The 24,758-nt window shown below is 34.5% G+C and overlaps 1 protein-coding gene across 1 annotated transcript; it reads right to left on the bottom strand.

Moving 5' to 3' along the window:
• Positions 1-556: 556 nt before the first annotated feature.
• On the bottom strand, positions 557-18,707 carry LOC114263188 (protein kinase and PP2C-like domain-containing protein). Its single transcript, XM_082898700.1, has 12 exons — positions 18,463-18,707; positions 18,169-18,286; positions 16,925-17,091; positions 13,321-13,388; positions 12,943-13,166; positions 9,270-9,321; positions 7,635-8,181; positions 7,200-7,269; positions 6,872-7,091; positions 6,607-6,711; positions 3,537-3,632; positions 557-952 (listed from the first exon to the last, which is right to left on the bottom strand). Exons 1-12 carry the CDS (start codon positions 18,617-18,619, stop codon positions 758-760), a joined length of 2,019 nt encoding a protein of 672 aa, XP_082754826.1. The 5' UTR covers positions 18,620-18,707; the 3' UTR covers positions 557-757.
• Between the last annotated feature and the right edge of the window lie 6,051 nt (positions 18,708-24,758).

Here is a 24,758-nt window from a genome sequence, read left to right as displayed (position 1 = left end):
TTGGAGAATACGAGGTTGTTGACATATCCACCAGAGTTGGATTCACAGGTGTTCTTTGTGGGTATAACGGCATGTAGATTGAATTGTGTTGTGAGTAGGTCATGTGTTGGATCAACATCGTTGTCGGATGGGTCTGGATTGTGTTACTTCAAAACAATCCTTGTAATTGTAAGCGAGTGTCAGTCACCTACTATCCCCAGCACTTTGCTTCTCAAGGTTTGTGGCCTTGTAATGCCATAATGCCAAACACTTTGCTAGATTGACAAGAGAGAGAGAGAGAGAGTAGCAGAGCACAACCTCTGAATTTTCCATAAAGAATTTTCTGGAAAACGGCATTGCTAAAGCCGTTTTGCCTTACAATAGGAATAAAGATAAAAACCCACCCTAGAGTGGGAATAAAGTTGTCAAATTGGCACAGTACGGGAAATCAGCCGAGAGAGAGTGTGCGCACGCTGAATACAATAAACATCTATTAGCAATATTATTCCATATATGCGCATTGAAATCCAATAATACAAGCATATGCTTTGTGTAGTTTTCCACTAAAAATAAATGTAATATTATTCCATATATGCGCATTGAAATCCAATAATACAAGCATATGCTTTGTGTAGTTTTCCACTAAAAATAAATGTGTGCATACAATTTCCACAAGACGAGGAGGTAAACCTTTTCCTACCACCTCTGGTTCATTTTCATGTCTCACTAAAATTAATTTCATACATACAAAACAATGTCTATAAGAATACCATCAAACCTAGTAAATCCTCTCTGCAGTAGATACAGGATGCAGGAAAACGACAATAACGGTTATATTGTCTTTGCTTCCACGTTCAGCAGCCTCAGTTGCCAATCTCTTTGAGCACATCCCAGGCTCTTTCACTGTGTCCTTTATTATGCTAACAATCTCTGCGTTGCTCATAACGTCCCAGAGCCCATCGCTAGCCATAACCTGACAACCGAACACATATTGTTACTCTCTCTACAAAAATGTGATATGCTAACAAGTCACAACCATCCGTCATAAATAAAGATTTTTTTTGAAAATGGTCTGATTACAAATGAAACATACATCATAAGCATTTGAATTATATAAGAATTATTGGGAAAAGCAAAAAGGTCGCAAAATTATCTAGGGTTTTACTTCCCGCCCCCCTTTTCAGCCACTGTAATTTTCTTCAAAAGTTCATTTTTTAGAGATCACTAAACTAAAGAACATAAGTCCCAAGTTTAGAACTATGAGAAGCATGTGAATGGAGGTGTCAACATTTGATATTGGTAATATGACAAGAAGGTTGAAAATGAAGAGATAATAGAAATAGAATAGAGAGAAGAAAGAACACAAAAAGTTAATGTGGTTCAGTCAATCTTGGCCTACGTCCACACATACAAAGCCCTGAGGGCTATATCTTTCATTCACACAACTTAATCCTCTTGATTACATGGTACACCATACATATAAAGTGGGAGATACAATCAAATCCCTTCAGTTATGGGATCTCCATATATTTTGATAGCTTTAACACTATAATCTTATCTCAAACCTAACCAGTCAGAATGTAGAACCCAATATACTAGAGAGGTTATCTTCCTAATATTAGGTATAGACTGTCTCACTTTACATGTAGTTCTATGGAAGTTCAATGGTCAGAACACTCTCTCATTCTAGGCTTACTCCACACCCTCCCTGTTTTGTCTTATTTCAATGCTTTGAAACCATGAGGTGTGAATGGGGAGGGAAGAGACAGGGCAAGGTCGCTAGAATTTTTTTATTTTTAGAACCAAAAAACGAAGGCATAAACCATAATCATTCAAATTGTGGTATACGATCTCTTTTGAATAAGTTTGATCTGAGTGCCTACCTGTGTTATGCACTAACAAACGAAAAGCATAATACAAACTAGAATAATTACAAGCCTGCCAAGATAACTTTTTTTTTTTTTGATAACTCAGCATCTGGCCCGCTAGACCGACTTCTCTGGAAGACCAATCCAACCATCCACTAGTGGGGGGTTGGGGCAAAGTCCCATATGAACTGGTCCCGAGAAATTGTTTGCACTTAGAAGATTTTGAAGGGAGCACACCCCAGGCCCAGGTCTTGACCACCAGGCCAACCCCTTGGGGTTAGTCTGCCAAGATACTTGTATTCTATTTCAACTGTAAACATAACAAAAGAATGTAGTAGAAAATAAGAACAAAAGAATAAGGGTTGAATTCAAGAAGCCTCAAAATGCTTCAAATGAAAGAGAAATTAGACCTATGGTTTAGTTTTGATATTGTCTATGATGCTTTTGTTGGTTGTGTTTTACAGTGATATATGTTTGATATTTCACAATACAAAATTAGTGAGTGGCTAGCAAATGATAAACTTGTACTTTGAATTGTCAATATCCTTTGGTGTTAGCTATTGGACAGCTTAATGAAATATGAGAATGTAACATGATTTTGTCATTAGTATTTGATGAATAATTCATTACAAAAGGAGTACAAGTGTTTTAAAAGTTTTACATTTTTCCTGCTGTAATGATTGAGATTAAAAAGCTTCAAAATAAGGCTTTGATATTTGTTTTGTGATTAAATGTTCATTATCTAAATTATTTTGGAGTTAGAAAGGGTTTTGGATGAGTTTAAGATGCCTAACACGTGAAAATCTTAAAACCATTGAAGGTCTTGAGTCGACCTCAAATAAATGAGTCGACCCTGAACTCCAGTTGTTGTGCAGATAAAAGGATTAGTCAACTCCTTGACAAAATAAGTAGAATCCCTTAAGAAAAGTTCTTAGAGCTTCAGATTTCACCTAGATTCAAAATAAGTTGACTCCGTCGCGAAATTTAAATTCTAAAATATGCAACAGCTACTTCGTTTCAACTGCTAGAGACACATTTACTGCACTGCAATGACCAAAATGAGATGAAGGGCTATAAAAACAAGATTTTTACATGTCTACAAACATGGGATGAAGGATTAAATGTAACACCCATCAAGATCTTTCAAGTTTTGAGCTTCAACTTCCATATTCTTTTGCATTTGAGCTTTGTTGTTTAAATCCAACTCCTTAAAAGTTTATTGTTCTAAAACCTCGTGTTATTTTTTTTCCACATCATTCGTAAAAGGGTTTTTGAACTCTTGGGATTAATGGAGTGTTTGTGAGAAACACTTGGAGAAAATCTTGTTCTGTAGGGCTACAGATTTCAAACTTCAATAATATATCTCAGGATTATTCTATTGTCTTGCTAATAACATTTCCAAGTATGGGACCTCCTAAATTGGGGGGCTACAAATTTCAAATTGCAAGAACATGAATTGTGCTATGATCATCCAGGCACTACAGAAAATTGTGTTTGGTAATGGCATATAGAACTAATGCTTTTAAAGTGATTAAAGCAGATGCAACTGCAGTCATTTAAAATTTCTGATTTCCCTGGAAACTGTACATAAAAGTCTATTTAGAAGCCACAAATCCATTTATTAGTTTCTCGTAGCACACAAATAATAAACCCCAGATAACGGAAGATTATCAGATCAGAGGACCTTACCAAGTATTCATCTTCTACAAACAGTATGGTCTCAGTTATCTCAGGTTCTGCAGTCACAGCAGGCTTCAGATCATCGTCACCAATAGACCGCGTAACCTGTAAAAAATGTGATTAATAAACTTCAAATTCAACCACAAATTATTGACTATTGCTTTCACATCATGTTGAATACTGGAAGCACGGGAAAAGAGTGGGGCCGCGCAGGACCATGTGTTCCTGTTCACCCACCCTCTTCTTGTTTCTTTATTTTTTAAATCTAGTTCACAGAAACCTCATTAAATAGAAACCAACCTTTTGTTTCTAATTCATTATTTAGAATTAAAAAAATAAAATATCAGCTATTAGCTTAGTGCTATCTCTTAATACCCAAAAAGATAAGGTGCAAGGTTCAAGCCCTCACAAGACATGAAGGAAAAATAAAAATAAAGGAATATATAACTTTAACAAATTAAAGAAAAAATGTTTGCCTACTGTAGGTGTGCTTTGTTGGTGGACATGCTAGCAAGTTTGGTTGAGAATTATGAATCTTCCTATACTCAACCTATTGTTGTATTTAATTTTAGCTACACCACACAAAGAACCAAAATCAATGTTTTAGGGTAAATTATATTAATATATATACATACATACATACATATATAAATACATATGTAGGTTTAGAGAAAAAGTTAGGGAATGAGTTAAACTTCATTCCTTTTTGTATTGATAATTCTGATCAATAACAGGCATAATTCGAGCAACTAAAAAAGGAATAAATAAGAATACAATTCATTATTTCCTATTCTACCAATTTCCTATTCTAACAACATATATATTTTTAGGGTAAATTACAGTAAACCCCCCTCAACTATGACCCATTGTCAAGTTAAAAATCAATGTTTAAAATTCAACACTCAACCCGCTTATAGTTTTGTTTTGTAACTCTAAACCTCTTCTGTCATCACACCGGTAGTCATTTGGCATAAATGTATCATACTGTAATTAAAAATTTATGACTAAAAAAGCCTTATTATATATACATACATTGCATATATATACACAACCAACAACTCTACATGGCCAGAAATGCCAACCCAGAACCAGAAACTCTCATGGCTAATACCAACTAGAGAACCCTTATTAGCCAAGCCATTATGATTTGATAAAAAAGTTTCACAGCAAAAGAATTGAGGGTTTTGATGGTGATACGTTGATTAGGTGGGGGGATTTTAGTGGACATATGTTGAATTAATATAGGGCTTTTAGTGTTGAGGGGTTTCAATGTGTATTGGGGTGTTTGATCAGTGGGAGGGAGGCTGTGGGGAAGGGGTTTCGGCTTGGTGGGAATCGAAAGGGGAGGTGGTGAGTGGTGGGGGAAATAAGGTGGTGGTGCAGAGATGGGAGGAGGGAGGAACAATGAAGGAGATGCCACTGGTTAAAGAAAGAAAAAAAAAGGAGTTGGTGTAGGCTGGAAGAGGAGTTGCATGTGGCGAGTGAGATGAAGAGAGGTGGGCCATTGTCTTCAACCACTGTTGTCGCCATTGCCATTGCCGTAAGCTGTTGTAGCCACTGCCAACCCCTCATCTCTCTCTCTCTCTCTCTCTTCAATGAGTTCAAAACCCCAAGCCTTTAAACAACACCCCTATCTCCATTGCCACCCCCAAACTTCACTCCCTTTGTTGATCATTAGGTCCTGCAAAAATATGAGATTGTTGTGGTGATTCACAGTGGCTGACTTTACTCCCTTTGTCAAATGAATTTGTAGTGTTTGTTAATCGGAATTGTGGAGACACTGTGGAATTAAGGGTTTGGGATTGAATTGATTTGATTAGGGTTTGAAAGAAATTAGGTAGTGGTTGAAGAAGATAATGGTAGTCTGGTAGCAATACAATTGAAGGGTAAAAGGGTAACTTAATAATTTCTGTTAACAGTGTTAATGACTTTTGCAATTCATATACTTCAAGGGGGGTAAGTGTTGCCTTTAAAACATTAAGGGGGCAACTCAAAAATAGGTCATAGTTGAGGGGGGTTTAATGTAATTTACCCTATTTTTTATTGTACTGTTGTGAGCTGATTGTAAAGTGTAATGTATATACCTGAAAGTTGTACCTGCACTATTTCTTTTGTGTAATGTAATGGGATTTGAGTAGGGAGGAAAGAGAGTTCGGTGTGTGCTACTTTTATACACTAGGATTATAAACACACACACATATGAAGCAAGTCTTATTATTGAAATCTAAATCATTTTCTTTGCTATTCGTTTCCATTTTTGTTGTTGAACCCTTGAACACTAAATTAGGCTTTAAAACATACATCAATCACCCTACTCTTTTGAATCAGTCCACATCTAATATGAACTTACAATAGAAGATCTCACTATTTTAACTTAATAATCTTAACTAGCCTTAAACCCTTAACCATCATGCCTTAGATTTCTAATTTGAAATTGGGGTGTGACAACCTGCCACTGATTTGCCCCAAAAATCCAAACCTCAAGGAGCAACCACTCCTATTCACCAGTCTCTAGACCTCCAAAAGCCTATGCGCCCTCTGAGAGGTTGAAACTGCCCAAAAGACCTCTCTTCAGGAATTAAGAAGCTTCTTTTGAGCCAACAAAGGAACTTCAAATCCCCACATCAGGGATCTTTGTAGAGATCTATACTTTTTCGCGACCCACATCTTCTTGCGATCAACCCCGTCAACAACCACATCGAATGCTTTCAGCCCAACTTGCATAATGTTCCTCTTCATGGTGACAACTGATGAACCCTCCATACAACTACCAACCGATGCAGGACACAAGGAGCCTCCTACTCAGAAGTTGGAGTAGGACGCGAGGACCAACTCCTCGCCTTTTATATTTTCTCTCATGTTTTAGTGATCATAAGTATTTTTGGTAATCATAATGCTCAAGATATCCCTAGATATTTGTTGTAGTGGTGGTCCATGTGTCTTAACACTTGGTGCAAAAAGAATTTGACGAAACAAATAAGTTTATATTATATACTTCCTCACAATAGACAACCATATTAGAAGACAATAGTCTACACATTTTTCTAGAATATCGTTAAGCAAAGGATAAGAAGAAAACCTGGAGAGCAGCAGGCCCAACCCTCCACGTGTCAACTTGCCATTTGACTTGTCCCCCTTCACTGATAATACGTTCTCTCTCCTCAGGACAACTTGCAACATGATCCTACAGCATCAAGTTGAATTAGTTGGAGAACAATTTAACCCATTTGGGTAAGCAAAGGAGACAATTTTTAATAAAGTAAGTTAAAAAAGGTCCATGTTTTATTCTAATAGAATGTTTCAACTACACAGTCACTTAGTTGATAAATCAAGTCCGATCTCACCTTACTTAGAGCATAAGCACTGCCAGCTCGGCATAGCATTGCCCTGCAATCGCCAGCATTAGCAACAAAAAGCTTGTTTCTGACTATAAGAGCCACGATGGCTGTGCAACCAGGATGCCAGTCTTTCTGAATAACTCTCTTAGATTTACGATGGGAATCCAATTCATTCCTGAATGCAACATCTGTATTGACAAATGCTTCTAGTAATGCATCGGACGGACTGCATTGTTATCAAATACAAAATAAAAATATGTACTTCTTATCAAATAGATTCATATATAGATTATAGACTGTAAAGAGCCCACAAGAAAAATAGAATGGAAGAAACCTTTTTATGGAACCAAGACTTTGCAAAAATCCTGGTAGAGCTCGAGCAGAAAACTCAGCAGCTGCTGCACCTGCATTTGATCTTGCCATTTTTATTGTAATCTAGAGCAACTAATGCATGACACATAGGCTATGTTTGGAAACAACCAAAAAGAATTATTAAAAAAAAAAGGAATTCTTCAAGAATTTAAACATTTATTTCTTAAAACTAATTTCCAAAATAATTCCATTTTGTAATAGTTGGGCTTTGTAATGCTCACTATGTCATTCTGGTTTCATTAAGAAACACTTCAAGTGATGCCCAAGCAAATGTTTATTAATTAATATTGTGATCACCCACATGAGCCTTAGTTCTCATTAAAATCCACTGTTGCTTGAGTTTGGTCCCAAATACACCAATAGGATGAAAATAAGTAGCTCTTAATTTATGACACACCTCGATGACCATCAAAGATTCCAAACACATGGATATCCTTCTCACCGCACATATGGGGCATAAGAAAGTGAGTGTCCTCCATTGTCTCCCTTCTCCCACAAGTACCGAAGGATCCCCAAGACAACACTGGATGGTATGCTGAAGGATCAGTAAAAGGATCAGGCCAAATTCTGACACCAGAATCAGCTGCGAGACAAGATCTCTTTGACAAGTTTTCACCCTCAGTAAACCAGTTAATACTTTTTTGATAAGCAAGAAGGCTCGGGATGCCCTCATGACCAAGAGGGATAGAAGGTTCAACAAGTGCCTTTTCCTTTTCGTCTTCCTCTACTCTCTTTCTGCATTCCAAGATGGGATCAAGTTCCAGAATAATATCATCAAAAGAAGGCCTATTTTGGGGATTTGCATCCCAACATCTCTGTATCAAGGACGGGAAACCTGTTGGTGCAGACGAGCTGTGACCAGCAAGAGCAGGTCGCAATCCTTCAGACACCACGGCTGCTGTAAGTTGCTGTTCAGTATAGTTCATTTCCAGCACAGTGTGGGCCTGCAAGCAGATCACATGATGCACTGATGAGGCACAACCATGTTAAAAAGCATAGTTGACTGGTCAAATGATTAGGGGGCATTCAGTCAGATTAAGATGTAAGATATTATCTGTGAAGAATTGGATGTCCAGAAGAAACTTAATTTCAACAGAAACCTTTTTTTTTTTTTTTTTTTTAATACAATTTTTAGAACATGAAAATTATATGGGAAACCTGAACCCTGATAAGCAGTTATATGCATGAACATATGTGTGCTCATAAACTGAATGACAAGAAAAATGAGGAATGGTATCAGAAGTAATCTAGAAAGCAGGAAGAGAAATCCCACTAGATGTTAAATGAGATTGGACAACACAGAGTGGCAGAAAATGAGAGAGCTTAGCATGGTGGTCAAACTACATGACCTTCAACACAGAGTGGCAGGAGATATACCCCAAGTCCCAGAAAATGAGTTCATGCCACGCTTGCCTGATACTGCTGTGGTTAAACTGCAGGATTCAAGTGTTCCACTTGTCTTAATCACCGTGGTGGTCAAACTACATGTCCTTCAACTCTGCGATAGTAACACTGTGCCATTCGTCCAATAGCCAAGTCAAAGAGGCAGGACTTATATATGCTGAAGTATTCAACATAGCACCTCGGAAGATTTTGTGGTTTGGTGGCTAGAGACTAAAGTGTTGATCACTATGACAACCCCGTGAGTGCCACTTAAGCCAGCCTTACTGAGAGAGAGATACCACACCATTGGACCTTTTGTGTGGATGCTCAGGGATCAAGGCAAATCCTAAGGGATTGATACACTGCCACATGTTGTGGCATATCCTAATGGAATCCAGAAATATCTAGGAAATATGTTATGGGTCTTGTGACCCCCCTCTTATATATAGGAGTTAGCACCCCTTACATCACCAGCACTTTCGGGGCACGTAACATCAACATCAAGGAGGTGCCAAACTCCTCAGACATTTACTTCATCTATGCTATTACTGGCCCACACACATTTCTACACCTCCACTCGCATGAGTGATAATTTAACAGCCATATAGCCATGTAAACAGTGAGTTATAGGTAAAGGAAAAAGTCAAACCTGCGCTTCTGCACGAAGATCAGTATATGGGACAACACCAGTAAGCAGTTCACTGCAACACATCGAAATCAAATTTCATGTTTATATGAAATTATATAAGATAAATTCTTCTACATGTCATTGCAAATGATAATGATCTATCAAATCCCAAGTTCTACGACAAGGTAGGACTGTAAGAGAAATAAGCTACCTAGATAACAAAGCAAAAGACTCGGTCTATACATCTATCTAGCATTGAAATGTTATCCCCGAATCTAACAATATAAAGTACATGCATACCCTTCTTGTTATTACATTGCCACGAAATTTGTTAGATAAAGTGAGTTAAGGCATTCATGAATGATCAAGATGACCAATCATTCTATTTGCTTTTTGACAAGTACGACATGAAAATAGTCAGCCCAAGAAAATAGTGTTTAATCCATTATTAGACACTCTAAGAAGTATGGACATGGACAAGAGACACAATAGAGATATGACATGGACATGCTAACACAACAAATTTCAAAAAATGCAAGATGCAACACGTGAAGGACACCTGCAAAATAAATAGTTTTATACATTTATTATATGTCATGTATATGAATACTTTAATTAATACCAAACCAAACCAAACCAAACCAAGCCTTAAGTCTCATCAAATAGGGTCAGCTACATGAATACTTCTTCTCCACTCGAGTCTATCAAAAGCCATTTGGTTAGTCAAATTAAGGAGATTCATAACTCTATTTACTATACTAGCCCATGTCAATCTAGGTTTACCCCTTCCCCTAACACTTCCCTCTACCGTCACTATATTGCATCTTTTCACTGCTACCTCTGTTAGTCTCCATTGTATATGACCAAACCATCTCAATCTATTCTCTCTCAGCTTATCTTCTATCGGTGTAACTCCTACCCACTCACAAATATACTCATTCCTAACTCTGTCTTTTCTAGTCTTGTCATACATCTACCTTAGCATTCTCATCTCAACAACACTCATCTTATCTATATGTTGTTTCTTAGTTGCCCAACATTCCATCCCATACAATATCGCTATTCTAATAGTCATTCTATAGAACTTTCTTTTTAATCTAGTGGGTACTCGTTTATCACACAGTACCCCATACGCATTCCTCCACTTAAGCCATCATGTCTTAATTCTATGAACCACATCTTCTCCAACTTCCCTAGTTGTGATAATCGATCATAAATAATAAAAATGTTCACTCTTAGGTAATTTTTGGTTCTCAATCTTCACTTCTCTATTTCCATTGTTACTATTACTAAAATTACACTCCATGTACTCTGCCTTATTTCTGCTTATCCTAAATCCTTTAGATTCAAATGCTTCTCTCCAAGTCTCCAACTTAGTGTTAACTCCTCTACTCTCATCCACTAACACGATAGCATCTGCAAAAAAAAATACACACCATGGCACATCATCTTGAATATTTCTCGTTAACTCATCCAGAACTAAAGCAAAAAGATAAGGACTTAAGGTTGATCCTTGGTGTAACCCCACAGTAATTGAAAATTCACTTGTCTCTCCAGTCGACAATCTAATAGTGGTTACCACACCTTTATACATATCTCTAATCACATCAATATAACCTTTTGTCACTCTTTTCTTCTCTAACACCCACATATCCCGAGAGACTCTATTATATGCTTTTTCAAGGCCAATAAAAAGCATATAAATGTCTCTTTTCTTTGCTCTATACTTTTCTATTACTCTCCTTGAAAAATAGATCACTTCCATTGTTGACCTACCGAGCATAAATCCAAATTAATTATCTAACATCTCTATTATATCTCGCAATCAATGTTCCATCACTCTCTCCCACACTTTCATTAAATAACACATCAGCTTAATTCCTCTATAGTTGTTACAATTCTAGACATCTCCTTTATTCTTATAGATTGGCACTAAAATACTCTTCCTCTACTCCATTATTCTAGTCAACAAAATTTTGTTAAATAACCTATTCAACCAAGCAACCCCCTTCTTACCCAAACATTTTCAAGCTTCAACATGGATATCATCGGGTCCTAAAACCTTATTCAATTTCATTTTCTTAAGTGCAATCTCCACTTCAAAGGTCCTAAAGCCTTAGTCTTGATTTTCCTTATTACTGGCTACTTCCTCCCCTTTTGACCTTCCTCCATGTTCTTCATTTAACAACTTTTCAAAATAACTCTTCCACCTCTTCTTAATCTCTTCATCCTTTACCAACACCTTAGAGTTCTCACTTTTGATGCACTTAACCGAATTAAAATCTCTTATTTTCCTCTCTCTTATCTTAGTAAGTTTTTATATTTTCTTCTTTCCCTCCTTACTATCTAGTCTAGTGTATAGGTCATTATAGGCTTTCAACTTAGTCTCTTTCACTACTTTTTTAACCTCCTGATTAGCTAACTTGCAACTCTTAAGATTTTCTTCAGTTCTATCCTTTTGCCACTTTTAAAGCATTCTTTTTTCATCTTTACTACTGCTTGAACCTCATCTCTCCACCACAAAGTTTCCATAGAGTTGGATCTCATTCTTTTCGACTCTCCAAGGACTTACCTTGAGATTCTCCTTATACAATTGGCCATCGAGTTCCACATAATGTTAGCATCATCTTCCAAGTCCCAAGTACCTTCTTCATCCATTCTATTCTTAAATATTTCTAGTTTATCTCATTTTAGGCCCCACCATCTCGTCCTACGGCGCCCAATATTCTTCCTAACTTGGTGTTTCCCTTTAAAGCATAAATCTAGTACCAAAAATCCTATATTGAGACGTTAGGCTCTCGCTAGGAATCAACTTACAGTTGCTGCATTTTAAGTGGTCCACTTTTCTTACTAGAAAGTATTCTATTTGGCTCCTAATTGACGCACTCTTAATGGCTCTCTTTTTATACATAGTATTGGCTACCACTAGGTCAGAAGCCAACGCAAAATCTAAAATATTCTCTCCAGTTTCATTCTATCACCAAAACCATACCCACCATGCACCCTCTCATAACTTAGTTTATCTATTCCTGCATGGCCGTTGAAATATTCACCCATAACAAGGTTCTCTCATATGGGTATTTTCTGTAATACCTCATCCATTTGGTCCCAAAAATCTCTCTTAGTCTGATCATCTGATCATCTAATCATCTCTCTTAGTCTGATCATCTAATCCTACTTAGAGGGCGTAAGCACTAATAACGTTCACTATATTTTGTCCAATAACTAATTTAACTAACAAAATCCTATCACCTTTCCTAAGTGATGGACACACGTGTCCCCCCAGTGTCCAAAATGTGTCCGGATCTAAAAAAATACTCACATATTTAGACATGCATCTGACATGAAATGTCCAACATGTATCATTGGATCCGTCATCAACTTCTCAAGAATGTTAACTGACAAGGTACTAGCTACTAAAGCCTGCAATTTCTGCCAACAATTAGTAGAGCAAACTCAATAAACCTTTTGGAGCTACTAGAGTCCACAAGCACAGGTGCAGGCTATATATTTCAGTATCAAAGGCATGGTTCTACGATCACTAACTTGTCATCAACATATAGCATTTCAAAAAACTTCTTGTCCGTCTCATAACACATCATCAGGTACAAAGGATAAAACAACATTTCAATTTGCTATAATTCAAAGTGGCAGAGAGCATAGAAAAATCATTAATTTTATGTCAAACTCTTACTTTATTGTCACACCGAAACTATATACATCTGACTTTTCATTATGTATCTCCTTTCTCAATATTTCAGGTGCCATATAAATGAGTGTGCCGACCATATTCTTTTTATGGAAACCACCAGTTGGCTTTCCAGATGATCTCCAGTTCTCCATAGAAACTCGTTTAAGATCTTTCTTATATTCTGCTAAACCAAAGTCTGCCAGATGTGGACGAAGGTTTTCATCAAGCTACCACGAAAAAAAAAAAAAAAAAAAAAAAACAGGAGCAGCAGCAGCATATTATTCAACCACTTCAATTGGAAACACAAAATCTTACCCACAAAAAGATTAGAAACAAAACAAAACAAAACAAAACAAATCAGAAAATGGTGACGGCGTTTACAAGAATATTTGCTGGTTTTACATCCCTGTGTACAATCCCAAGTTTATGTAGATGTTGCAGAGCTTTAGCTGTAAAATAGGAAACATGATCATTATAACTTTAGCATAAAACCTTATCATACGTTCATAAAACAGAGAATCAAAACAAAGGAACAGACATACAGCAATAAGCTTATCCAATGCCAGTAATCAGCAATCAATCTTTTCCTATGGGACCACATTACATCAAACCCCTCTTGTCGGAGAAAACCCATCTCGAGTTTGAAGAGATGTTTAATGTTTCAAAAAATTGCTCCGAAGTTTCTCCTTCCTATGTACTCGGATTTAGCTTAGTTTGGCTTTAGTTAGAAAAAATTTCAAGTGATATAACTCAAATGGAGAACTTTACTACATTCAGCCCAAACTCCCAAACAAGTAAACTGGTTTCTCACAGGAATTCCATCAAAACACATATGTGGTACCAAGCAAAGAGTAAACAAAATAAGTAATTGGACACGGATGAAATCCTCATCATCATCATCATCATCAGTAGCAGCAGCAGAAGAGAAGAAAGAGAGAAGGCAACATCAGTGACAAAGGAAAGATCCAACAACAGTTAGGGAGAAGAGAAAACAACAGCTACAGCAGAGAACAGGCAGATCAGCAGTAGCAGAAGTAGTAGCAGACGCGGGGAAGTAGATAATAGATTCAAAGAAGAAGCAGAGAATAGAAGCAACAGCAGTGAAGAAGAAGAAAAAGAAAGCAACAGAGGAGAGGAAGAAGAAACCAGCTGGGAAGATGAAGAAGAAGAAAGCAGTAAAGAAGAGGAAGAAGAAGCGAAGCTAAGCTATGCAGCGAAGGAGAAAGAACCAGGGAAGACGCAGAAAAGAGAAGAATATGCAGAGAAGAGAGAGACAAAGGAAGCAGAAGATGTTGAGAGAAAGAAACAGAGAAGAAGAAGCGAGAGCTGAAACCAAACAAATTTGGAATTTCTAAATTAATGAGACGAGTAATTTGAAGAGGTTCAGTAGTTACCATTAAATCTATAAAGTAATTCCAAGAATTTTCAGCTGAAACATAAAGAGGTATCTAATTAGGAGAAAGTAAGTCTACCTAAGATGCTGAGTAGCGATACCAAATTTTAAAATTGGTGAGGTTTTTTTCCTTTTGGATGATGAAGAACCTCTCCAAGACAGGGTCTAGATGCCAGCAAAAGCTGAACCCAAAACATCTGAGTTTATATCTCATCCTAGAGTTCACTCCTTTGACTACTAGGCTATCCATGCAGGTTAAATTGGTGAGATGTTGGAAATAATTTAGAAAAATTAATATTATTTGCATTATTTATTCATGAATGTTTTAAAATTTGAAATCATATTCCACGTTAGCTATTCCCATGTTTTACAGAAATTCAAGGATATTTATCAAAATTTTGAAGAGCATTATGTCCATCGTGACATAAATACTTCATTATCATCACTCATATGTTTAGACATTCTTATAAATCTTGTGCAACATGCTAAAACTTAACAATAAGTTCATCTCTTTATTTTATTTTGGTCAATGGTCAATAACCTAATCTAAGTTTGGGTTCCCTTCTCTAGATGCATCGGGAATAATCTATTCAAAATTGACAAAAAACACTACTAATTCCTATATGTTGAAAAAAACAATACTTAAGAACACGACATGGTAGTAGATTGCACATCCTCAATCACTAACACCGTATGTTTTATGGAATGAGTGTAAAATCTAAGCCAATGCTATCAAAAGCGTGCTTAGGCACGCACCTAGGCACAAAGTGCAGTAAGGTGCACCTGAGGGATGGCAAAATTCCTCAGCCCGATTGTATTTGTGCCAGGGTAGGGTAAACTATAGCGGTAGGTAGGTCAAAACTGTCAGGTTTATAGTAAAGTATAAAATTGTATCACTAAATTAATTGAGTTTAAAAGCAATAATTCACACTCAAAACCCGATCCATTGCCATCCCTGAGGTGAGATGACATTAATGAAGCGCATCCGAGGCATGCGCCTATTTCGAATGCTCTTAATTTCTTAAAGACATGATATCAACCCTTCAATCAAATGAAGTCCATTGTAATTTCATTTGTTCCTATAAAAACCTCCCGAATAAATAGAAAACTCCAACCTTAATCAACAAATTAAAGTTACATACCAAAGCATTTACATTTTGACTTTCATATCTTTTTTTTCTTTTCTTTTTTTTACCTTTTTCCCCTCTAGATGGTGACAATCGTCAAATAGTAATTTGCAGCCTTAAGTGTTTATCTATGAAGCATGGGTGCGGGTGTGGGTACGATACGAGTACACCTATATGGCAAATTCTTAAAAAAGTAGTGTACTAGTACAGCTGGGTATGCCAATTTTACGTCAATTTTTTTTTAAATTCATAGTTAAACATCCAACATACAAATCAAAATTTCAATATCAAAACTAAAAAGAAAACAACTTGTCTAAAAAGTTATACAAATTTTTTTTTTCTTTTTTAATTGTCTAAAACAGGATACAAAAGAGAGCAAAACCATGACTCATAGGTAAAAAGTGTTGGAAATAAATTACTTGATATTTTCAAAATTGAAAGAATAATAATAAAGGCTGCAATAAATTCTAGTATCTGAGGAAAAAAAAAAAAAAATCATTTCGCCGTACCGGTGTCGTACCCATGCCGTACCCACAACGTACCATGACATACTCAAATGTATTAGCCATACTCAACATGTATTCGGCGTACCTGGTACGCATACTGTCGTACCGGTACGCGTACCCGCACCCGCACCCGCACCAGCACCTGGTAAGCACCCAGTACTCGTACGACACCATTTTTGGAGTACCGTACTTCATAGGTGTTTATTGTTTAATGGCTTAATTTTTATAATTGTTATTATTTATTTTTTTGATAAATATTATTATTATTATTATTATTATTATTATTATTATTATTATTGCTAGGGGTTGTTGGAGTTTTGCTCCTGACACAAATCTATGATTTAAGTTACAATTTTACTCATTCAATTGTACCTAAACAAAAACTAGGGCTAAAATTTTTGTTTTCGTCCAGAATTGAAAAGATGCTTTGAAAACAATTTAGGTTTAATAGAAGGTTCTATTTAAAGGATTTACTACATTTCTTTATTTATTGTTTTTCCAAAAAAGACTAAATGTCCAAGAATTCCAAAAATTCATCATTTGTAGTAATTGTGACAGAGCATGAGTAGTACCATTAGCAACACTCAAAGTAAAAAGAGACTTCAAGCAAGAAAACCACCAATGGAAAGATTCACTATATAACTTTACAGTAGTTAGGAACCTAAACCTGAAATCTACACCACATCACTAACATGTCATCAATGTGAACTAAGCACCTATAAGAATCATCTCAAGTATTTCATATTACCTAAACTAATCATAACAGGTAATAAAACACTATGAGTCTATGAGTGTTATGTTTAGCCTAATCTATACTACTTATTTACCCTTAATAAGATGAATTTTGCACATAATATCACAAAGAAAATACAAAGAATTTCAATGACGAGTAAGGAATTAAGGTTTACTTCACAAAATTAAAACAAACTCAAATGAAGCCAAGATCATCAAAGACATACCTAATTGGACTGAGATGGTGAGCACTTGATCAAAAGTTGGATTCCACTCTTCCACGTGTAGTTTCTCTGCCAAATTTAGGGACTCGTAGAATTTGAAGAAAAACATGTAATTTGGAGGCTTTGCATGTGCTGCAACCAATGTGGCAATTCCTGGATGATCTAACTTGCTTCATCATCACATCATATAACCAAATTGTCAAAAAAGAATCCCGCATATCACATGTAGACATTCAAATAAACAAACCAAACGCACAAACATAAACATCTACACACATAAATTCATATATAAGCGCATATTTTATACTATTATTAGAAGGTAACACCTTAATTGATGTCCCTGACAGATTTTTAGTATGCCTGAATTACCCCATGCTCAAACATCTTTCGATTCGATTTTGATTTGCACAGAATGATAAAATGGTAAAACTACCTAAAACCACCTCAACATCCTTTTCCAGAACCAATATCCCTCTCCTCCAAATGCATCATGGCCAGCCCCAACCTTGAGACAAGACCACCATGGGCCTCCAAATTTTAACAAAATTTAGGGGCCCCTAGTTAATTTTAACTCTTATAGCATTAGTAGGCTCAAAGATAAGGATTCAGTACAACTAATCTAAGTTCACAACCTAAACTAAAGGGTCCTTATAGATTATGCAAGCTTAATTAGTAATTTTGCATTAAAAAATGTGAGAAAAGTAATATTTAACTGATACACTGTTGTAGTTGGTTCAATTTTTATTTGGTATTATTTAACTGATACCTTTTTGTAAACAGAATTTGGTTAAATCATAAAACTTACAAGGCAATATTCTTATCATTTTGAGCTCTTGTAATGATTTTTCTTCGTGTCTTAATTTGTGTAAGTAAATTTTAGTAATTATATCTGCAAGCTAAATTTGTGTGGGTAATAGCAAATTTAAATATATATATATATATATATATAATGTAAATACTTACTATTTTACATGCAATTTTTTTAATGATTATATATAAAAGGCTTCAATTTCAAGAGTCCGCTTAGGGCTCCAACAACTCAGGGCAGGCCTTGATCATCGCACTATAGTTGGTTACTTACATAGTGACACACACACACACATGTATATACACACAAAAAGGGCTTTTGCTAATTTGGAATTCGCACAAGGCAGAGATAGAAAATGAGAAGAGGTGGAGAATATTTGTGTGCTAAATAGGACAAAATGAGCTACTGTATATATGGAGAGAGAGAGAGTAGAAATGACCATAGCATTTGCAATTCCTTGTGGAATTTATCAATGTGATCAGAGGTAGACAAAATGGGTTTTTTCACAGCAACCTTGTTTCCATCCAAAACAGCTTCATAAACCACACTTTCTGCTCCTGAAACAGAATGAATACACACCAATTCAGTTTCACATTCACAACAACATCAAAGCCAATGTGAGAGCAAAGCCAAAGAGGGGTACAAATAAAGGCCCACAAATTAAGCTCTCTTCGAATTGCAATTGAGAAACACAAAAACAAATACACATACACACATATATATTGATTGATACCTCGAGCAATTGGGTTTAAGAGAGAGTAGGAAGACGGTGGGAGATGCAGAGGAATTGAGTCGCTCCGGCAGCAACCCCGAATACATGTGTTTGGCTCCACAATCGCCACACCCATTTCTCTCTCTCTCTCCCTCCCTCCCTCCCCAAGTATGTACATATGCGTATGTAGAAGAGGGTGGAAAAAGGAAGCTTCGGGTCGGGGCTGGGATGGAGAGAATGAGTAGGAGATTGGGCACAACTTATGTATCATGTGGGCTTTGTTTGGCACTATGTGGTATTTTAGCTTATTATTCTATTTGGATCATATTATTCAGTATATTTGGTTTGAGTTTTTTAAATTAAGTTTTTTGAAAATTGACTTTTTTAATTTTCGTATTTTTTTGTTTTTAGTGAATATTTTTTAAATTTTAAACATTTTTTTTTTATTTTTTTAGATGCACATTACTTAGATTTATCTAAAAAGTAAAAAATTTGTGAAAAAATATTTTAAAAAATTAATAAATACATAAAAATACAAAAAATGTACTGAATTCTTGTATTTTTTTTTTATATTTTTGGTATTTAGTGAATTTTTAAAAGATTTTTTTTATAATTTTTTTACTTTTTAGGTGTATTTATGTTAGGTGTGTCTAAAAAGTAAAAAAATTACTTAAAATATTAAAAAAATTCAATAAAAACAAAAAAAATACGGAAAATAAAAAAATAAAATTTTCGGAAAAGTATTTTTTGAAAAGTGAAAACAAACAAGGTGATTAGTTTTTTACCACATTATTTTAAATTTAATCCATATTCTACAATTTTTTGATAAAAAATTAAAAAATATGTTAATTTAACACTTTCTAAATAATTTCTTACACTGTGTTTGGTTGAGAGATTTGAAAAGAAATTTAGAAAGGAAAAGAAAAAAGATAGGTGAAATAAAAATAAAATATACCTACTTTTATCTAGTTTCACATACATTTTCCTTTTCTATTTCCAAATACCTTAACCAAACATAGCATTAAAATATCAATAAATCTTATTTTAATGTTTTATGAGGCACAATAATACATCTTCAGACGGTATAGGTTCACAGATTTTTGATGATATTTTAAATTTTGTATATATATTAATCAAATGATATTTTAATTTTTGTTTGACTCGTAATATATATAATATTGATAAATTTTGTGGTCATTTATTTGATAATAATGATATAATAACTAGTATATTTTTAATAACAATGATTATTAAAAATATAAAAAAATTGAATTGAAAAATATTAGAAAAAATATAATTCGAATCAAATATACAATCATAAGTTCGGTTTGATCAGTAATTGAATATTTATTGTGACATTTAAATTATTTTGTTTATAATATTTTCAATACAAAATTTTTTATCTTTAAATTTCTGTTAATAATTAATTTTTTGAGTTGAATTTGAAAAAAATTTAGGTATGATTGCTAATTTTTGTTAATCATTAATTTTTTCAATTAAATTTTAAAAAGAGTTTGATTAACAATGTTTTTTTTTTAATAATTAGTTTTTTGAATTGAATTTAAAAAAAAGTTTGGTTATGACTGTTGATTAAAAATTTCAATTGAGTTTTGAGTTGGGTGTTTAATTATGAGTTATAATTTTTTGAATTAAGTTTTAAAAATTCTTTTCAAAACTCATAACCAAATAAATTTTTTTATTTCACATGTCACATCAAACTTTCAAAATTCAATTCTACACTTAATTCAAAACTCAATTCAACACTCTATTCAAAATTATAATCAAACAAATTTTTTACACTCAAATTATAATTTCAAAACTCACAAACTCAAAATACAACTCCTATTCTCAAATCATATTTAAAATTTTTTACAAAACGCTACCTTATTGTACTCATTTTGATATTCCAGAAGAATTCCATGCCCCAGTCCATTCCAAAACAAGAAGATGTCCATAACAGAAACCATTCTATTGATGATTTTGTCCAAAATTTGGCATTTGCAGTGGTGGGAGTCAAGCCCGGCCTTGAGATTTTCGGGGTTCAAAGCCAATAATCGACTAATAAATATCACTAGATCATTTGAGGTCCTTCACATATTTTTTTTCATTAAATGAAATTTTTCTTGAAGGTAAAAGACAAAAGATTTGTGTCAAAATCACAAAAATACTCAGAATTACATTACAACAATTAATAAGTATCACTTGATCCTCGCTCTTCTAGCATTTTTAGAAACAAGTAAATCAATCATACTTGCATAATCTAATTTTTTGGCAAAATCATTTTCAATGGATAACAAAGTTAGTCCATTCAATCTTTCTTGTGACATGGTTAATTCTTCTTGATGACGCAGATTTGTATAAATTCCAATATTATAATAGCAATTGAGCAAAAGACAAGACAAATATTTAATTAATTGAATAGAAAAAAAGACCTACCTGTGTTGTGTTGCTACTCTGAATTCTTGAGAAATTTGTTAGTGCTTTGTTGTGAAGCTTCTCTCAAATTTTTGAGAAAATTGAATTAAGAGTTAGGGTTAAGAATTAGATAAGGAGAGAGAATATGCCTTTTTAATTTTGAATGAGCCTTTCAATTTTTTAATGGGTCAATTTATTTTAAGTTAGTTTGGGCTTTCTTTAATTTTTTTTTGGATATAAAACATACCTAATATATTACACTAAACTATAATAGAAATGATCCCTTTTTGAGTGTATTTTGGGGTCCTAAGCCATAACTTGATGGCCTATGCCCAAAGGCAGCCTGGTGGGAGTGGGAGTTCATCAATTTCATGCTTAGTAACATTTAATAACCAATCAACCACGCTGCTTGGTTGTTTAAGCCCAAGCCTGTCTTGAAGATCATACAACTGAATAGCACTCGGGATCGAAAGCCTTTCCCGCCTGTCTCTCAACCCTTTCACAGCGCCAACTTTGCTGATCGCCGGATTTGTAGAAGCGAGTTTGACAATGCAATCCACATCATAACATTCGGATTTGAAACAAAATCCCCCTTCTACCCTTTACTTCCCTCCATTCCCACATTCATTCGTGCTCGCACACTCACAGTCATCGTTTGATTTCAGTCATAGCTGCTGTCGTCGGTGGATTTTGAGACGTCGGTAGGACCATAGATACGTGTAATGAAGTACAAAATTAAGAATTGTTAACGTGATTTTTTAATTATGTGACACCATTGTTGTCCCACATTTTGTTAGGTTCTTTGGTTAGGCGTGTGATGAATGTGCTTACTGATTTGTAACCGAAATGTGTATTTCATCAATGACTAAAATTTGTGTATTGGAGAAAAAATGGTAACATGTAGTTGGTTAATTGATGTGTGGTTATCACTCTTGTTTTAAGTTGTATGATGAAATTTTTGTTTGTAATGTAATTAATTTTTGTTGAATGTGTAATTTTTGATGGTGTGTTGATTTGTTGGTGTGAACTTACACGTTCACAGGTGTGATGTTATTTTGGTTGTGTAAAACCACATTGGCTAGGTTGGTGTGTTGTTTATTGTACTAGTAGAATTGTATTTTTAATTGTTGGGTTCGGAATGAGTACCTACGTAATATGGAAATTACTATAAATTTTTTGAGTTTTTGAATGTCACATTGTCTATGTGGGTGTAGTTTTTGAATCTCACATTGTCAAAAGTGTGTTCAATGTCACATAATTTGTGATTCTCTCACTGAATCCTACAAAATAATAGATTGTATACATTATTTTTTCAACATAATTAAAGGACAAGGGAACGTAATGGAAATAAAGATATAACTGTAAACCTAATTTCCAAAGAATATATTAAATTCACTTTTCCAAAATCAACGAGATTAATTGATCTATAAAAGAATCTTTGAAACTAAATGAATCACCATTCTTGAATATGAGATTTATGGATAAATTTTTCAATATTATAATCTAATCACAGTAATTCTTAATTTTCATTTTAGTAGTGCAAATCTCATATTTTGTCCATCGTAACTTTTACACAAGTAATTTAACTTTTATTAGAAAAATATGTATTTTTATTTTTTACAAAAAAAAAAGTGTAATAAATAAAAAGAAAGAATTGACTTTATGTATTAAATTTTAAACTAATTTAATTTGTTCCCAAACATAGCCTTAATATACTATCGACATTCTGAACTTTCATTACAATTATAGAGATTGTGCATAATATATATATTTTTTCACAAAATAATATGGTGTTGTTTGTTAGGTTCAAAATGAATTTGGTCATATTATTGTATTTTCTAAACATTCTATGTGCATTTATTTATTTATTCTTGAGTGTGTGGTGTCAATTAAGGGTTGGCATCGGGCTGGGCTTGCAAAATTATTGTCCAAGACTGCTTCAGATTTTTTTGTTAAGGTTGAGTTATTGACCTTAGCTCTGATGGGCTAGCAGGTCGGAGCTACGATTGCAGATTCGGGACTATTTCTAAGTTTTTTATTTGGACTTTTTTCTTTTTTGTTTTAAAAGTAATTGTTGGCCAATGACATTTCTTTCAAGAGCCAATGGGCTAAGTTAATAGGCCAGGTCAAGTTTCAATACCAAGGCCAAGTTCATTTTGAACCTTATTTGAACTAATCTAACCTACTTGGGATGCGAACTTGAGCTAAGTAAAAGCTAGGGGCTTGGGTTGGGTTGCGGGCCTTCGAGACAAAGAATGACCCTTAGGCCTCGTTTGGGAACCTTTCATTTTAGTTAAAAAGTCAAAAAGTTATTAAATTAGTCAAAAAGTCAACAATTCATACAAAAAAGTCAAAGATTCTATTTTCTCTCTACTTTTTACACATCTTTTCGTAAAAAGTCAAAAAGTCATCCCAAACATACTAGTAGTCTGTTCTCAAACGAGGCCTTAGTATCAATGCATGTCGAATGAGACTCCCAGTGTGGGGTAACAAAGGAGACTAGTTAGTTGATAGTTTGACTTAGGATGCTCTGACAACCTAGTAAAAAGTTAGTTTTTAATTTTTTATTCATTTTAGATTATATTACCTCTCACATTAACTTTTGAAATTGTTGTTGGTAATATGTTTTGTTCTAGTTGTTTGTTTGTTTGGATTCTAATTGTGAGGCAGTTGCCATTTTCCTTGTTTTGGTATTGTTGGCTATTGCACTAGTTGTTAACATGGGCCCCGTTAAGTGTAGTTTAGTGTAAGTTAAAAGTTGATAATTAGAAAATAAAAATTAAAAACACTCCTCTTGTAGATAATTAGTTTTTTTCAACTTATTTAAATTATTTCTACTTATTAAGTTGTAAGCAAAAGCTGCATCAAACAGTCTGATACAAATTTCCAAATTAAAACTTAACAAACTCACCATTGTTATATCTGTTCCAACTGCTTTGATATGTTTTTTTGCCACTGCTATTATGTTGTTTTGAATCTTTCTATGTTAATTAATTTTAGGAAAAAAATAATTTAGGCTTTTGTAGTTTAGATTCAAAGCATTTCACCCTTTGTTTTTTTAAAAGTAGTCAATTCCCACTCGAGTGGTTTTGATTATTTTACATCCTAACTCCTTACTTTCATTTTATTTCATTTAACTTAACGGAATTTGTGTCTCACACCCCTAAGATGAGAGTTGACGTGAAAACAAATTCAATCAAAGTCAAAACTTAATGTAAAACGACAAGTATGTCCCTATCTTTATCTTCTTTCCCAACCATCTTCTTATGAAAAACTTAAGCCTACTACTAAAAACTTTAAGGGCATGTTTGATTTGATTGGAAGGATTAAAGTATGGGATTGAGATTATTAATCCGTGGCCCAATTATCTTATGTTTGTTTTAATATTTTGGTTTAGGATTATTAATCCAATGGATAATTAATCCAACAAATTTGTATGATTATTAGTAATGGAATAGGATGAGATAGTTAATACCACACTAACTTGATAGGATTATTAAAGCCTCACTATTAGTGTTGTGAATCAAACATGGCTTCAAGGACCTCTAGCTACCTCCCGTCACTACCATTCACCTCCTTTTTCACCGTCTCTTACCTAACCGACCACCCTTGTCATCTCTCATACCTCAACCACTCCCTCTCTCCCACCAAAGATCATCTAGAGTGAAATTTTCTTAAAGTTTCCTAGAGTGCTACATTGTGTGGTTGAGATTTACTGGCAAGTCACATCAATTTTTCTGATGTGACTTGCCAGTAAATCTCAACCACACAATGTAGCACTTTAGGAAACTTTAGGGAAATTTCACTCTAGAGGATCCTTGCTCCCTCTCTCCACTCCCACCATCCTCGCCACCCTGTTTTACCTTAGTACTACAATTTCACTGCCAATATCCCCGATTTTG

This window comes from Camellia sinensis, chromosome 12, assembly GCF_055761805.1.
Source record: "Camellia sinensis isolate YWXY chromosome 12, ASM5576180v1, whole genome shotgun sequence".
Classification (NCBI taxonomy): domain Eukaryota; kingdom Viridiplantae; phylum Streptophyta; class Magnoliopsida; order Ericales; family Theaceae; genus Camellia; species Camellia sinensis.
The sequence above is the reverse complement of the archived record's forward strand: the minus strand, read 5'-3'. Positions and strand labels throughout refer to the sequence as shown.

Bases quoted from the DNA above. Each gene is read 5' to 3' on its own strand.
- LOC114263188 (XM_082898700.1), bottom strand. From the start codon at position 18,619: ATGTACATACTTGGGGAGGGAGGGAGGGAGAGAGAGAGAGAAATGGGT. The intron at 17,092-18,168 runs GTCATTTCTACT...GTGATGATGAAG, and splicing joins AAGGAATTGCAAATGCTATG to CAAGTTAGATCATCCAGGAA. The intron at 9,322-12,942 runs GTAAGAGTTTGA...GATGTGTTGCAG, and splicing joins AGTTTCGGTGTGACAATAAA to TGAACTGCTTACTGGTGTTG.